Below are 15,985 nucleotides of genomic sequence, written 5' to 3'. Positions count from 1 at the left end.
CACTGATGCATTTTTCTGTTCAGCAGAAGCTAACACAGCATTACAGATCAACTAAATTTTTTAAAACATTTAAAAAAAATGAAACATTAGCCAGAGCTCTTCCTATAAAAGGAATCTATCAAAAAGATGATGCTAAGAGATGTAAGAGATTATCTGCAAGGCCTTTTCGGCTTTATCATGAGAATTTGATATGTGAAAAAGCTCGATTATATTTTTAATAAATTAAAAGTTGGAAATTTTTGTTAAAAATGTTTTTAAAAAGAGGAGAAAATTATTAAATAAATAATAAAAAACAGAAACAAAAGATTTTTCTTTCCATGCCATGTTATTACTTAGCATTCCAAAAGTAAAATGTAATTAACAACTAAACCTTGCTCGTTAGAAACAGAAACCAAATCAGCCCTGGAATGGTTAGTTGAGCATCTTACTTGTTTTAGCCCAATGTTGAGTTCTTTAAAAGAAGCGTTCACAATTTATGCCTACCTTGAAAGTTTTCTGGGGGTAGAATCAATTTAATTTGGAGGGCTTAACAGTACAAATTTTCTATATTCTATTTTGTCAAGGAGAGGAAAGAACTTTTCTTATGATAGTTAAAAGGAGCAAAATAAAGCAATCTACTTTCTTGGGCGTTTTTACCCTAAACGCAAATCATCAGGACTTTAATCATCAGGTTTACCAATCAAATCTCTAATTAGTCTATTATTGCACACACCCACGTTTTTAAAAACAAGATATTGTGGACCACTGGTGTTTATAAAACCAAATCAACTCACCGAGCTTTCCATCTGCCATTGTTGCATTTCAGAGGGGAAGAGAGCTTACTTCTAAAGCTTGGGGATTCCTATAATCTCTCATATATTATTCATGATAGACTCTTGCATTTTCTTTTATTGAATGCCCAAATTATTTCCTTTATTGTACATGCAGGGACAGTGGCAGAATTTCAAAAAGATGCGTCCACGTCTCCTATGACAACAGGGAGCCAGAAGGAGCTTATGATCCCAGCTACGTCATCCTCCCAACATGACAGCTCCCGGTGAGTTTAAGGGGTTCTTTGCCTTACCATTCTCCAGGTGAGAACTTCTGCTGAGTTATTTAACAAAAAGTGAAAAATTTTAACAGTTGTTAATGTCTCCAACCCCAGAGAGAGGCCCTTATTTGGAAGCGTCTAGATACGACCAGGTAGAACTCCTGGAGCCCTTTCCTTTATCCGTGCTTGTCCTTAATTGGTAATGGTAATTGACAGGGTTTCCATGGAATCACAAAGCTAATCTTACCTTTCATCAGAAAATGTTTAGGAGCAGGTCCTACCCAGTTTATCCTGAAATTGTTATATAGTTGGACTATAAGCTTAACTTACTGAATCAATTGATACTGAAAACCATAGTGGGTTTTGTACTACAGTTAAATGACTGTCAACATTTACTTATACCAGAGACATTTGAGGAGCTAATACTTTGATTGGCCTTTTCTACAGTCAAGAAAAGAAATATGTTATTAAAATTTCTCATGTCTAGTAAGCCAACTCCTATATTAGACATTTAAGACTGAATATATAAACATTAACACCAAAAGGGCATGTTTGTGTTTCCTTGGGGATATGATTTTTTAAGCACTTAAATTCCTAGCATCTTATCCAGTAAATATAGATTTTAAGACTTAATTTTAAAGAACTTTTGGGAAATGACTCAGCACAGAGGATAATAGTAATGGAAGAGTTAAGGTAAAGAGGAAAGGCAATCTGGGTTTTCAAATGAATTTTCCTATCTTTGATGCTAAGATCTTGGATCAGATCTTAAACACGGCTCTAATGTGTTTTTGATGATTGCACTTCAATTTCGTGAGAGGCATGAAAAAGAATAAAATGTTTCCCCAGTAAGGGTTTTATAGAACATCTTCAGCACACATTTTCTGAAATGACCATATCAACTTTGTGGAGTTTTACAAGCTCAGGTTAAAATCACGGTGAAGACTCATATCTACAGACCTTAAAAAAAGGATTCTTTCTCTGTTAGTTCTTATTGCTGCAGATGAACTAGATACAGATTCTCAGAAGCTTCTTAAATAATGAGCATTTGGCTAAATGAAACAATGTGCAGCACCCCAGATTTTATCCTTAAAAGTGTGTGATGGCGTATTATAGGTCTGCAATGCAAAGTGCAGAGTTGAAAAAAAAGATTCAGTACTGTGAAAATCAGTTACCAAGAAAGCACAGTGGTTGCTTTCCAGACTTCAGAATCAAGATTATTTGAATTATTTTTATTTCAAAGTGTAGAAAAGGAATTTTTATAGACTACTTTTACATATAACCTTTTAACGCAAAAGGAAAGCCCGTTATTCTTCATTGCAAGAAACCTTTGACAGTACTGAGAACAAGAATAAAAGCCCTTTCCCTGTCTACCCAAAATTCCAAGAATTGTCAAGACCTGCAGAAAAGGATGGGGATGGAACAGGGGCCGTGGGAGACAGTTTTTCCTTTGTTCTCTGAAAAGTGCTAACACCTAGGAGAGTCCCATATGGGTCCATGTGCAGGTGATAAAACCCAGCATGGCAAAATCATCTTTCTCATTCACAGTGTAGGTTGTTAATTGTTCTCTCTGCTGCCTGTCAGTATAATGTGAAATTTTCATTCCCCATTCAAGATGGGGAAAGTTGTGGCTGAAAATGTTAACATTTGCATTTTTATTTGTTGATTTATTTAAAGGACAGCCTCTCCTACAGCAATCCATCACTTGGTGACACCCCAAATATGAATAATGTATTGTAGACTTGCGGTTACAATGTGTAATAAGTGCTAGAGACAGTAAAGGAATGTTAACTATGTTGCAAATGTAATATTTATTGACGCATAAAGTTTATTGCTTTCGAGGTTCAATAATACTGACCATAGGACATTAATATCACTTATCCTGATTTTAGCAGGGCACCTTTGTGTGTGAAAATATTCATCTATCTCACGCTAACAAAATAAATATGTAATTTACAGCACAAGCAAAGAGGGCTTTATAGTTTTCTGTGCTGAGAGTGGCAATGCTTCTTTCTGTTTTACATCTGGCCTCCAATGCTGATCACACACCCCTGAGGCGTCCAAGAAAGTGGGCATCTTGGCATAAGAAGGTGGCACCACTGAACTAGACAGTGCCATGCATTTCTGCTGGACTGGAACAGGCAACACCCCTAGACCATTGCACCTGAAGATAGGACTGGAGGGACTTTTCTCCCGGTCATTCTGAATACCAGTGGGTAGGTGCACCTTTGCTCACAAAGAAAGTTGAATAAATACTTTTCCTGACGCGACTCTGAGTCAGAGTTTACCCAATTCTGCTTGATCTTCTGGTCTCCAGTGAGGAGCCAGAGCTGGGCAAGTTACCAGTGAATTTGTTATAAGCAGAAATGTTGCTGATAATTAACCCTTTGGGGCCTTCTAGAATTAGTTGTGTCTGTTGCCAGCATAAAGATCATATAAGAAATATCTGAGATCCAGAGCAGAAGAAGTAATGTTAATTAGCAACCGTCAGCTGAAATTGTCATCCCCATTAAGATGCAGAATTATGTATTTCTTCGTTATAAATAACCTTTCTAATTGTACTTGATGTATGCCAATTTAATCAAAAAGCATACTTGCAACAGGCAGATATTTGCATTAATGTAACTTTGAATCTTCAAATCTTTTATTTCAGATTTGAGGAGAAAAGTCTATTACATGCTGTATATTTTTTAAATATTGGTATCTTTTTCTATTCAGATATGTATATCTGGAACATTTTATATTAAAATGAAGACAATATCTTGTGAAGCTGTTCATTGAAACAGAAGTCTTGTCACTTTTTAAAGTATTGGTGGTTTCCGTCGGTCTTATGACAACTCAGTGATGATTGTGTTAAACTGGTAAATAAAGACAAACACCAGGCCTGCAGCAGCAGTGTTAGTCACTCAGTCCCTGAAGTAAAAGGTTACTAAGGCCCCCTTCTTGCTGTTCTTCCCTGAGTCAGAAGAGCTAAGGCCAGTACTCTTAAACTTTTTTTTCCCCCCTCTGAGATGTGAAGAGAGAAAGACAGATCTCACCAAATCATGGCCAATTAGTGAATTTTTGGAACTGGAGCTGTGGTTAGCCTATTTCTAAGATGTACTATTCACCGTAGTAATCTAGGTTTTTTTTCAGAAAGATTAGTTTATATCACAACAGCAAGTTGAAGTTTTCTGTTTTACTTTGTTTGGTTTGTTTTTTGATGTATGTCATGGGAGATGATTTTGTAGAGCTTATTTTTCATTGAGGGAGGTTGGGAAATATTTGTGTATGTGCTTTAAAGGACTTAATAGCTTATTGGGGAAACTTTAGAAAAAAATAATAAGCTGATTTTTTTTTTTTTTTTTTTTTTTGAGGCCTTGGCCCTTTGCTATAACCATACGCTTAATGTGTTCCAAAAAATTTGCTGTAAGTTTCCACCTTGCCGAGCTTTTTATATAGAGCAACTGCCAGGACACAGTTGTGCTCACAGGCTACTGTTCACACGCAGCTGACTTGAAAGTCAATTGTGGAGACTCATCCACTGAAGTTGAGACTGAGGGACCCAGGCGTTGCTTCTTAACTGTTTGGATGACTTTTACTTCTTTTTTTCTTTTTTCTGATCCCAAATTTCAGTGTTTTTTCATTCATTCACACTGTGTGAAGCTTGGATTTAGTTCTGAGGTATAGGCACTAAGCCCATAAAACTCTGATTTAGATTAAGAATCTGACAGACTGACTTTAAGGGTCAGAATTTGTTTTTATAACTTGATAGGAAGTTAATCTAAGAGAAGGGAAAGGATTGTGTTTCCATCACACACAATGGCCAGATTGCAACACTTTCTTGCACTTGTGCCCAGAATCCTATCACAAAATCTTTTTTTTTAAATCAGAACTTTTCCTCACCTAGACATTCACACATATATTTTTAGTACCTAACCAGATCCCCTCATGTGCCTAGCACATAACAATGTGTTATTCTGCCAAGGTGGAGAGAGAAGAACTAAACTAAAATCCATAACCTCAAACTAGAGCCTTGCAGGCACTACTTGGCTTTATGTGGTCTGTTTGAACAACAGACCTCACTGCCTCTATACAGTAGAGCATATGAGTGGTGACCGTATGTGACGATACTGGCTTCTATTCATTGGATGCCTGTTGTGTATCAGGTATTGTGTTGGGCATGTTCAGATATGTCCTTTCACAATATATGTTCGTACAAATTACATGTCATTGTAAAGCTGTTTTTAATGACCATTAAAACTCATTTTCAAAGTATTGGATTTCTCTTAGAATTTTCAAAATGATTTCCAAAAGTGTGAACTTCTAGGCCAAGGACTGTTATTTTAACGTTGTCTACCCTCAGAATAACACTTTCACAGTACACATAAAGCACCATTCACTATAACATTTTCATTTTGTGTATATTGTAAATAACAAAATAAAAACAAAACTTAATGAACTCCAGGAGATAGTGAAGGACAGGGAAGCCTGGCATGCTGCTGTCCATGGGGTTGCAAAGAGTCAGACAGAACTTAGCAACTGAACAACAAAATGAAATACTGCACAAAATGGTGACAAATAAAAAGGGATAATGTGGAAACTTTAGAAAAGAACTGGTTGAATATGTAAAAGAAAATATGAAGTTATAAATATATCTATCTTCCATATCAGGAGATGAAAAGCTCAGCCATTCAAAAGGATTTTTATTTAAGCCAAGTTGATAAATTGAAATTCCCTGCTAGCAGGTGCATTAATACCAAGAACAGTTGCATGCATGGAAATTTTTGTGTGTCTGATGAAGAGATGTTGCTTTTAATTAAGCCATGATTTGGGGCTGTTACTGTAATTCCCACTGTTAAAAGCCATTAATATAATCATCCATTCCTCTTGTACACACTGCTTATAGAGTGTGTAAATTAAGAAAACAGAAACAAATAGGCTAAATAGAAATAATAAAGACATAGTTTAATTCCAAGAAATGAATTCAGCTTGAGGAAACCTGTCAATACATTCTTGACATAGAAGGAACATACAGTACAAAGAAAGTACACATCATAACAGCTTACATTTACTAGCCACTTAGAGTTCTAGTCCTTGTCTCAGGAAATCTCTGTAAATTCTAGGTGAAGGGATTATAAGAGCTATTTTACTGCTCATATGTTTCTATATTTTCTATATGTTTTATAACACAATGTATTACTTAGGTAATTTTGAAAACAATATTTAAAAGAAAACAAAGGGCATACATTCATAGGAGGAAAACCCACTTCATTATTTTACACTCTGTAGTGCCAAGTAGTTGCAAAAAACCTGTTATCCTTGGAACATATGACATAATTCTTTTATTCCTTTGTTGAGCCAGCAGTAGGTGAGGATTATGCTTCCTCCGTGGGTCTTCTCTCGGGGACTGAACTGTGGAAAATGCTGTGATTAGTGATATCTGTTCAGTATTTTCAGTTTCTTTTATCATTTCAGTTCTGAGCCTCATTTAGACTTGCTCATTTGGTCCAATGTCATCAAATTCCCTTCACTTCTGTATTAAGAAATATTTGTTGAGTGTTACTTCCTGTCCTAGTCACTTAAATGCTTTTATAAAAATGATATATGCTGCCTAATGTAATCCTCACAATCATGAAAAAGTAAAGCTCAGAGAAGCAATTACAGAACATTTAAGAGCCAGGGGATAGTAATTTTAACACCCAGGTTAATAGGCCTAGGTTTCAATGCTAGCCTGTGTGGTTTTGAGCAAATTCCTTAGTTTAATCTATAAAATGGGGATAATAATATCTCCCTCATAGGCTTGTCATAATGGTTAAGCAAGATATATTACATAGAGTACCGAGCATGGTCCTGGTACATGGCTACTAGGAGCTGTCATTGTAGAACTTGCCAGCACCACACAAGCAATAGGAAACAGAGCTCCGATTTGGACCTTGCTGTTATAATTGCAAACTCTGTGTGAATTCCCTGACAAAAGGTTAGGAATAGGTTTAGGCTCATCTGAGAGTGGGCAGTACTGCTGCATTTTTAAATATTTACCATGTAAATGCTCTTGCAAACATACCTAAGCCTGATTCCTCATGTGAAAATAAGAGTATTAATAACGACCTTGCCAATTTGCTCAGAGGATTAAACATGACTAGATATGCAAAGCCTTAACTTGGGGCTGGGTAACAGTATGCCCTCAGTGTTAGCTTCCTTTTCTGTGCTCTGGGCAGCAGGATTTTGGGGGGTACTTGGAACACAGTATATGTGAATGACAGAGAGTCCCCTTGCAAAATGCACCGAGTGGCAGAGTTGTACAGAAATGTGACTTAGAAGCCAGCTGAATAACCTGCGTTCACAGTTACTGATAATGGATTTCTTTCCATAATTAGCCCTTTGTAAAAATTCTGAAAGGGCTTAATTCCCTTTAGAGCAGTGGTTCAGAAATCTATGTGCACATTGGAGTCACTCAAGAATCTTTGTCAAAGTAGCAGTTTCTAGGCCTTACCTGGGTTAATTGAACCAGAATTGCGAGGAATGGGCACCAGTGATGTACAATTTTTATTTTCCCGGATGACTCCGACATACTTGGTCTAAAGACACATATTTGGAAGCCCTACTCTGGAGCTGCCCACCTTCTCACTGCCCAACCCCTGCACACTGACATTCTCCCTTTCTCCTTTCTGCCCCTCTCCTGTCCCTGGGCCTCTCCCATCCATCAGCAATTTTCTGTAACAATTGTCATTCTCTCCCCAAGAGACTATCAGGATACACTGGTAAGCCTGCAGTGAAAAAAAATTATTAAGAAGCCCTTGAAGAACTCGATTCACCAATCTCAATTGTTGAAATTGGAGACTAATCACTGGGACATATTGTTGATGGCTTTCTTCTCTATGAAGTATATGGACACATCATTCTATCCCTGAAGGAACTCTCAGCAAACAGGAGAAAGATGCCTAAGGAAATAATTCCTAATGTTTTCTGCCACTTTTCTCCTTCTCTGCTTTATCCTTTTCTCACAGTACTTATCACTTTCCAATATACTGTATAACTTACTGATAAATTTTGTCATCTGCCTCACCTGTGTCACATGGAATATAAACTCATGAGGGTAAAGATTTCTATTGTATTCATTACTGCATCCCTATGCTGAGCAGGACCTGGCTCATGGTAGACATTCAATAAAATATTTATTGGATGAATGAAAGAATGAATTAATGATCACAAAATGGATGTTTCCTTTTATTTATTTATTCAGCCACACCATGTGGCTCCTGGGATCTTAGTTCTCCAACCAGGGATCGAACCCAGGCCCATGGCAGTGAAAGTGCCAAGTCCTAATCCCTGGACCACCAGGGAATCCCCCAAAATGAATGTTGCCTTTTAAATTTATCAGTTCATACATTAGTGTAGACAACAATTTTCCTTCTTCTCCATAGCTACAAAAGAATCATGTTTATACCCAGCTAATATTAATACATTTATTGTGCTTCATTTATTTCCCAGAACTTCCTCACATTTTCATCTACTTGAAGATTTTCCCACTGTATGAGAATTGGAAATGTTTTAGGTTGTCAGGAGGTTTCCAGACTGGATGACAGCAAGCTCTCAATTGTGACCAGTTTTGGCATGTTCTTTGCATTGGGATTTGTTGCTTCCTTAACATCTCACAATTATCTTCGCTAAGTGAACGTAGAGTGTATACCACTCCATTATCTTGTGTTCATCCATATCCTAGAGCTTCTTCTAAAGCTCTGCTTAGGCCTGCGGCTAGTTTTCTGTTTTGGTTTCCTCAAGTTAATATCCTTACATGCAGACAGGCAGCATGGCTTACAGGAAAGGCCTTGAGAATTAAGGTCCAAAGACCTATATTCATCCTGCCTCTTTGCCTAGCAGTGGCAAAACCTTGACAACATGGACCCTCAACCACATGGACCTCAGTTTTCCAGCTGTCCATCCTATGTCTAAACCATACCCTCCATTTAGAGATGAGGTCAAAATGGAAACATGTACATCTGTGTCTTGATTTCAGAGTGAGTTACACATTTTGAGGATACAGTAATGGAGAGATGAGTATTTTTTCAAAAATAACTAAATAATTGATTTCAGAATAACATAGTTTAAACTTCTCTTCAAAATCTTTGGGTTTCCTGCTGGCCAGTAGTTTAGAAATGCTAAGGAGATAAACCAACTTGGCTCCACATCATTCAAAGCACAGGGACAAGCAACCCGTGGGTATTGCTGGCTTTCCCAGTGACAGGAGGCCAGGTGTAATTTATGTTTCCTGAGATTAAGCTCCGTGAACATGTGTTTACATCTGAAGTTTTTTTCTTTTTTGAGGTTTAAATGATATTGTATCTGGAAAACATTAAATTTTACTTTAGGAAGGACACTCGGAGTAAAACAGAAAAAAGTTAGTATCCTTGAAGTCCAAATTAAGGTCACTAGTCATGCTGAAAAAGGTGACTGGGTATTAGTGTAGGCTACATACTTTGTCTTGGGACAAGAGTGGTCAGGATTGTGTGTGATGGTGCCAAGTATGCCACTGAGTAAAATCAAAGACACTATCAACAGCAAGACTTGCTATGAAAAAGACAGAGAATAATGTAGCAGTTAATAGTCACTGACTAATGCATTTTCAGCTCAGTTGGACATTTTTGCATACTGTTTATGTATTCAAATATATACATGTGTTATATTGAGTGAGTGAGTGAAGTCGCTCAGCCGTGTCTGACTCTTTGCGACCCCATGGACTGTAGCCTACCAAGCTCCTCTGTCCATGGGATTCTCCAGGCAAGAATACTACAGTGGGTTGCCATTTCCTTCTCCATATATGTTATATCTACTACTTTTAATATATTTTTAGCATTTTTCATATTTTCCCATAAACTATTTGCTTTTGATATTAATAAGCCCCTCCCCCAAAAAAGAAATTATAGTCCTTTTTTTTTTTTCACTTTCAACCTATCTTCTCTTTATTTCTTATGGAGAAATAGATTTTAGCATTTTGCATTATCTACAAATTTTTGTGAGTCTAACCACAAAACTTGAGACAGGTACACAGAAATGTCTTGTAAATAATAAAGGGAAACACATAAATATTGTTATTTTCATTAGCATTAATACACCTTTTTGGGGACTATGTATGGGCCACTTGGTGTACAAATCCTAATATTACCCATGAAAGAAAAAGTCCAAGTTGGTCTTGAAGCTCAAGAGTAATTGGCCAGTGCATTACATATTTACTTACCAAGATTTTCATTGATTTTCTTTCTGTTGTGGGTGCCTACTGAAATAAGACTGTTAGTAAGATTGAAAGCTCATCATCTCGTTGCTTTGTACCCACCCCTAAATGGCTGTAAAATTATCAACTTGTCTGGAAGGTAAGCCTCTTGGCCAGCAAGGGGAACATGATTAGTAGTACACATGAGAGGGTGTTTCTTCCTTTGGGAAAGCTGGGAAATTCTGAAGTGGATTGTGACTTGTATTAGAGTAGGGACCCTGCTTCAAGCTTTCCCTGTCATAGGACATGAGCTACTTGAAAACCAGAGCCAATCATTAGAACCGAGAAGGCTCCATTCCAGACCAGGACAATGAGTAGAAAGCAGACAGATCTTGTTTGTAATCACATGTCATATAAAAGGCCTGCCTGCAGTTGTGCTTCTTGGAGAATTCCACATTTTGACAATTTAAAAATCACCTGGATTAATGTTCATATTAAGTAATAATAATAAATGAAGGATAAAAGATAAAATGGATGGGATTGTTAGCCATGGGATTGATTTTTAAATCTTATTTAGTAAATAAATAAAGGGTGATGGAAGTTGTACCCTAGGGATTGTCTTCTTTCTGTGAGTCTGAGTAACCCTGAGAAAGTGAAAGTGAAAATCTCTCAGTCGTGTCTGACTCTTTGTGACCCCATGGACTATATAGTCATGGAATTCTTCAGGCCAGATTATTGGAGTGGGTAGCCAGTCCCTTCTCCAGGGGATCTTCCCAAACCAGAGATCTTACCTAGGTCTCCCACACTGCAAGCAGATTCTTTACCAGCAAAGCCACAAGGGAAGCCCAGAGTAAACCTACTGAGGCATTTTTTAAGAGCCAGAACAAAAGCTGGAGCTGGTGCACCATGCCATTTCACAATGAGTAAAAGGATGTTAAGTTTATTTTCTTGTTGAGGGCTGTCTCTTCCCCTCACCCTGGAAGAAATGTGTACAACAAAAGTCGGTGCGGTCATGTACTTGGCACATGGTATAACCTGATAAATGCTAGAAGTGTCAGGCCTTGGGACACTTGTCCTACCAGGTGCAGCATGGACCGATCACCACAAGTGGCATTCTGTGTGGACTGTCACTTGGCTGCCTCTACATGTTCTTCGTTAATGAATCCGTGCCCTCCTGCATGTGGAGTTGGTGGTACAGTGTGCCCCAGCTTGGAGACTTTTCAGTCAGAGCGTGTCTTCATCCTGTCCAGTCCCATGTCTCCTGTCTTCACTATCTCAGCTCCTGACTGAGAAACAAGCCGCTCCTAAACTAGAACTTCTCTGTGGACCCACTGTTACACCTCACAACCGACCCCTGTCTTTGGGCATTGGGAAGAAACAGAGTGATGGTGCAAGAGCCAGTTTCTGGTAAGAGCTGAGGTGTGGCTGCATCTCAGGGCAGATCCTAATTGTCACACAGGCCGTTGGTTTACAAAAGGAACAAGCCAACTAGTGGCAGAACTAAGACTGGAACCAGTGGGAGCTGCGGCACCCTGAACAGCTGGAGGGTTAGGGGTTGGCAGCCTCGCTGGGACGCGGAAGATGGGCCACCCTGAGCCAGGCTGCAGTTCCCCATCGCTCCTCATCCCTTGTGGCTCAGCTGGTAAAGAATCCGCCTACAATGTTTGAGACATGGGTTCGATCCCTGGGCTGGGAAGATCCCCTGGAGAAGGGAAAGGCTACCCACTCCAGTATTCTGGCCTGGAGAATTCCACGGACTACAGTCCATGGGGTTGCAAAGAGTCGGACACGACTGAGCGACTTTCACTTCACTCATCCAGGTGCGACTGGAGCGCAGTGGCTTCTCCAGACCTGTCCCTCCTGTCCACTGAAGCTTCACCAGCTTGTCTCAGTTCTTTTATCTGCCTCCTTTGAGTGTAAATATTTTTGTCAGCAGCGAATTGTTTCTATGGATATACAGCTGTAGGTCACATGGCACTGACTTTTATTCAAACCAGAAGGTTTCATGCTACGACCAGAGTACTGTGTCTGTCATTATTACCTCAGCAAGGTCTTTTGTATCAACGTGAGGATTTCAGTTTCACACCCTGCAGACTTCATGGTCTTCTGTGCTCTCTTTGCCTCTGTTGTGGCATAAAGGGTAAATCCCTGTGTCCTGTTCAGCTTACATTGAAAAAAATAAAGTTGATCCATTTGAGATCTCCAAATAAAGACAGATAAAAATCTATCGGCGAAAAGCTTTTATTAAAGAAAAAAAGAATTATTTTCAGCTAATATGGCTTTCCATATGGATGAGTTTGGTCTCAAGGCACAAAAGAGGAAAAAACTTCTGTGTTAACGTTGGCCTCTGGTCCTATTTCATTATTACAGATTATCTTTTGACTTTACTGATTAAAACACAAGGTGTCCTCAAGTGTTTAGGTATCATAAAAATCAGGCTGGGGCCAAGATCTGTTTTTAACCAGTCACAGCTAGCAAAGAAATTAAAATTTCTCCTTCAAACAACTGTTGATTTGAAAGAGAGAAGGAAACATTATAGTAGAGAAAGCTGTCAGTTTTAGGAAATGTCTGGAATATGTTAATAGCAACCAAAGTAGAAACAAATCAGAACTTATTATTTAAATTGAATATTTGATCAAAACAATTTTTAAAATGAAATAAAAACCTTACATATGGACGTTTGCCATATCAAGGCTTAAGATCAAAGATATCCCAGAATTAGAGTTATAGCTTAATATCATAAATTGTTTAATGTTAACTGCTAAAGAGATATATTCACTTAACCTTTGCAAAAAGTATGAAATACTGTGTGACCTATAAATTTACCTTCTTGCCACCACCTTCAGCCTGTGGCCCCAGTAAGGTTGAACTGCCAAATGAACTCAATTGGCTATGATGCGGGCACCCAACTCTCACTCCCTCATGATACCATCTGTCATCCCCAGAGGGTCGTTGTGTAGGGACAGGGAAAGCCATTTGAGAATCTGTTTGCTAATTAATTTTTAAAGGAACTGACACCAGTGATTGGCAGCAATCACTTCAACATTTACGCTTAGTTGGGACAGTTGTAGTGATAATATATATTTTTTAAAGTGACATTTTAAACCACCTATAATCCTCCCACCCACTGTATACACCACTGCTAATATTTTAGTCTTTCGTGTATTTCCTTCCAGTCCTTTTTTTCTTTTACATCTTATATACTTCTCTTTTTTTAAACTAACTTTTTCTAAATGGTGAAATATCTGGAAGTTTAAAAGCAAAAACTCTTCTTTGTGTTCATCATCCCATGAAAATTAGCGGCGCTAAATAAAATCACCTGGATAGACCTGTCAGCAGCATTGATTGTTGGAATGAGAACATACATGTTTCTCTCATAAGTTACTTTAGAGATGCTATGATATGGTTGTTTCCAGTAAAATGTCTCTTCTTCTTTCTTTATTGGATTGATACACAAATTTAATGCAAAGTATAAATCACTGATATAAAATATATGCATATTCTAAACATGACTCTTATATTTGTCCTTTCGATGAAAAAAATATGTATTAAAATTAAATCATACAATTAGAATGAATTTCTTTGTAAAAGAAAAAAAAATTGATCAAGTGTGATCTTCCTGGTTAGGAGTACTGCAAGACCAGGTTTTGCTGGAGTATACCACTCCTATCTGGGTTTCCCAGGTGGTGCTAGTAGTAAAGACCCTGCCAATGCAGGAGACATGAGATGCGCTTCTGATCCCTGGATCAGGAAGATCCCCTGCAGGAGTGCATGGCAACCCATTCTTACCTGGAGAATCCCATGGACAGAGGAGCCTGGCAGGCTGCAGTCCATAGCGTCACAAAGAGTCAGACATGACTGAAGTGACATAGCACGCACACTCCATTCCTGTCTGCCCACTGCCATTCTGCTTTGGCAGGATTAGAGGCAGCTTTGACAAACCATATCACTTTACCTTGTGGCCATCTGGAGTTTGAGCTAAGTAGCTCAAGCTAAGCCCCAAGCCTCTCTTAAGACACCAAAGTGAAGTTGGATTTGCATCTTAGATACCCCATTTATTTATTCTTTTACCTCCTTCCTTCCATTTATCATTAACTTTGACCCAAACAAGGGACATCAGGCTTAGGTACTGTGCTGGCCCCAGGCCAGCTCCAGGGAACCAGAAGATCTTCCCCTTTCCACCAGTCTTCAGTCTTTCTTACTGACACTGCTTATATTTCAGCATCAAATTTATGGTACTTTTCCTTGCCATCCAGTTTTCTAAATTCTTCCAAACTAGGATAGATTGCTGATCTGTCTGAGTCTTGTTACTGCCAGAGCCAGTGGCCTCCCAGGTCTTGGTGATCCTGTTGAAACTCCAGTTTCTTACCCCTTAATTTCTGCTTTTTCCATTCCATGTATTTACAACTGAAATATTTTCACCCTATTGGGCTGCCCTTGTTTTCTCCTCTGTTGACTCCCCTCCTCTTCCTTTCTTTCTACTGAACCATTCTAATTTTTCTAGCATCAGTGAAGCCCACTGAAAGAAGTTAGAGAAGTAAATCAGATATAGTTTATTGCACTGTTTCTTATCCACACCTGCCTCCCCAATAGCACAGCATAGAGGCAGAAACACTTGATGCACTCTAATCGCATCTATTTTAGTGGTCTGGGTCAGAGGCATTTTCATTAGGAGAATTTCCCGGCTACTGTAATGTCAGGCAAACATGACTTGTATTCAAGCATATCAGCTGTTCCACCAGTGGCATTCCATTTAGTAGGGGAGTTGCCTTTTTCAGGGTACATACTGTGTACTGTTGTTCTTACTCATCCCAAAAAGCTGGATGTTCCCCTCCTCTAATTTTTATCCAAGCTGTCACAGACTATGACCAGTTGGGGGTCATACATTAACCAACAGGTACCTCTCTATGCAGCTGTGTCCAGAACTAGGGAAACTGTCTGAGTCCACAGTCTTGAAAAATCACTGAAGTGGTGATATTTCTGGGAGCTACCTATACTTATCAACATAGGAGGTGAGCTCTTTACCTATATGTCCCCCAGTTTCTGTTGTTTCACAACTTTGCCCTCCGCCAACCTGTATCACCTCCTTTGTGACCAGAGGATGGAAGGGTATGATCTGTTAAGTTAAACTGAAAGAATCTGAGGACCCTTTCTTCAAAGAACTTCCAGCTTGCTTCCAATCAGTTCAAGTCTCCCAGCTTCAGCTGTGGCGCTGAGAGCAACCAGTACACCTTAATCTCGAGCTCATGCTGTCCCCATTGACACTGAGTTTTGCCTAGACCAAAGGTCATAGCCTGTGGCATACACATAAGGAAGCTGTGTGTAGGGGTGCGGCTGGTTTGTTTTGTGTGGGGTTGTTCTCCCTTACAGGTATATATGAAGTTTAGGAAGTCCTTCTACCCATCTTGTCTTTCTTTTTGAAAGTATAGACAGCCATAAAACAAAACACTACCGTTTAGTCATGTAATCTTAAATTCTAAACAATGTACTGATGAATTATTTATGTTATAAAATGTTTTTTCAATAATGTGTAGCATAAAATGGGATAAACGCATATCCATACGTGCCCTGAACTTTTTAAAGCGCAGGCTAATAAGCAGGGTAACCTGGCATCATTCTGGCCTGGAAGAGTTCCCAAGCAAGCATTTCTCCTTTCAGTGTTAGCTTATGCATTGTGTTCCTCGGAAGTCAGCTTACTGCTTCTGCAGCTGAAACCTTGCAGGTAACGTTCTTTAACTCCAAACTGTCTAACAGTGCTTTTCTCTCAA

General features: G+C 38.8%; 1 protein-coding gene across 4 annotated transcripts in view; it reads left to right on the top strand.

The window, feature by feature from the left end:
- The window catches only part of KIAA1328 (KIAA1328 ortholog), a 407,099-nt gene that overhangs the window by 349,261 nt on the left and 41,853 nt on the right, over positions 1–15,985 (top strand). For all 4 annotated transcript variants that reach the window (XM_065932343.1, XM_065932341.1, XM_065932344.1 and 1 more), the window contains one exon: positions 928–1,036. In XM_065932343.1, coding sequence (XP_065788415.1) covers positions 928–1,036 — 109 coding nt within the window. The remainder of the gene's footprint in view (positions 1–927; positions 1,037–15,985) is intronic.

Source organism: Muntiacus reevesi, chromosome 4 (assembly GCF_963930625.1).
Source record: "Muntiacus reevesi chromosome 4, mMunRee1.1, whole genome shotgun sequence".
NCBI classification, from domain to species: Eukaryota; Metazoa; Chordata; class Mammalia; order Artiodactyla; family Cervidae; genus Muntiacus; species Muntiacus reevesi.
Note: the sequence above shows the minus strand (reverse complement) of the source record. Positions and strands in the feature narration are given on the sequence as shown.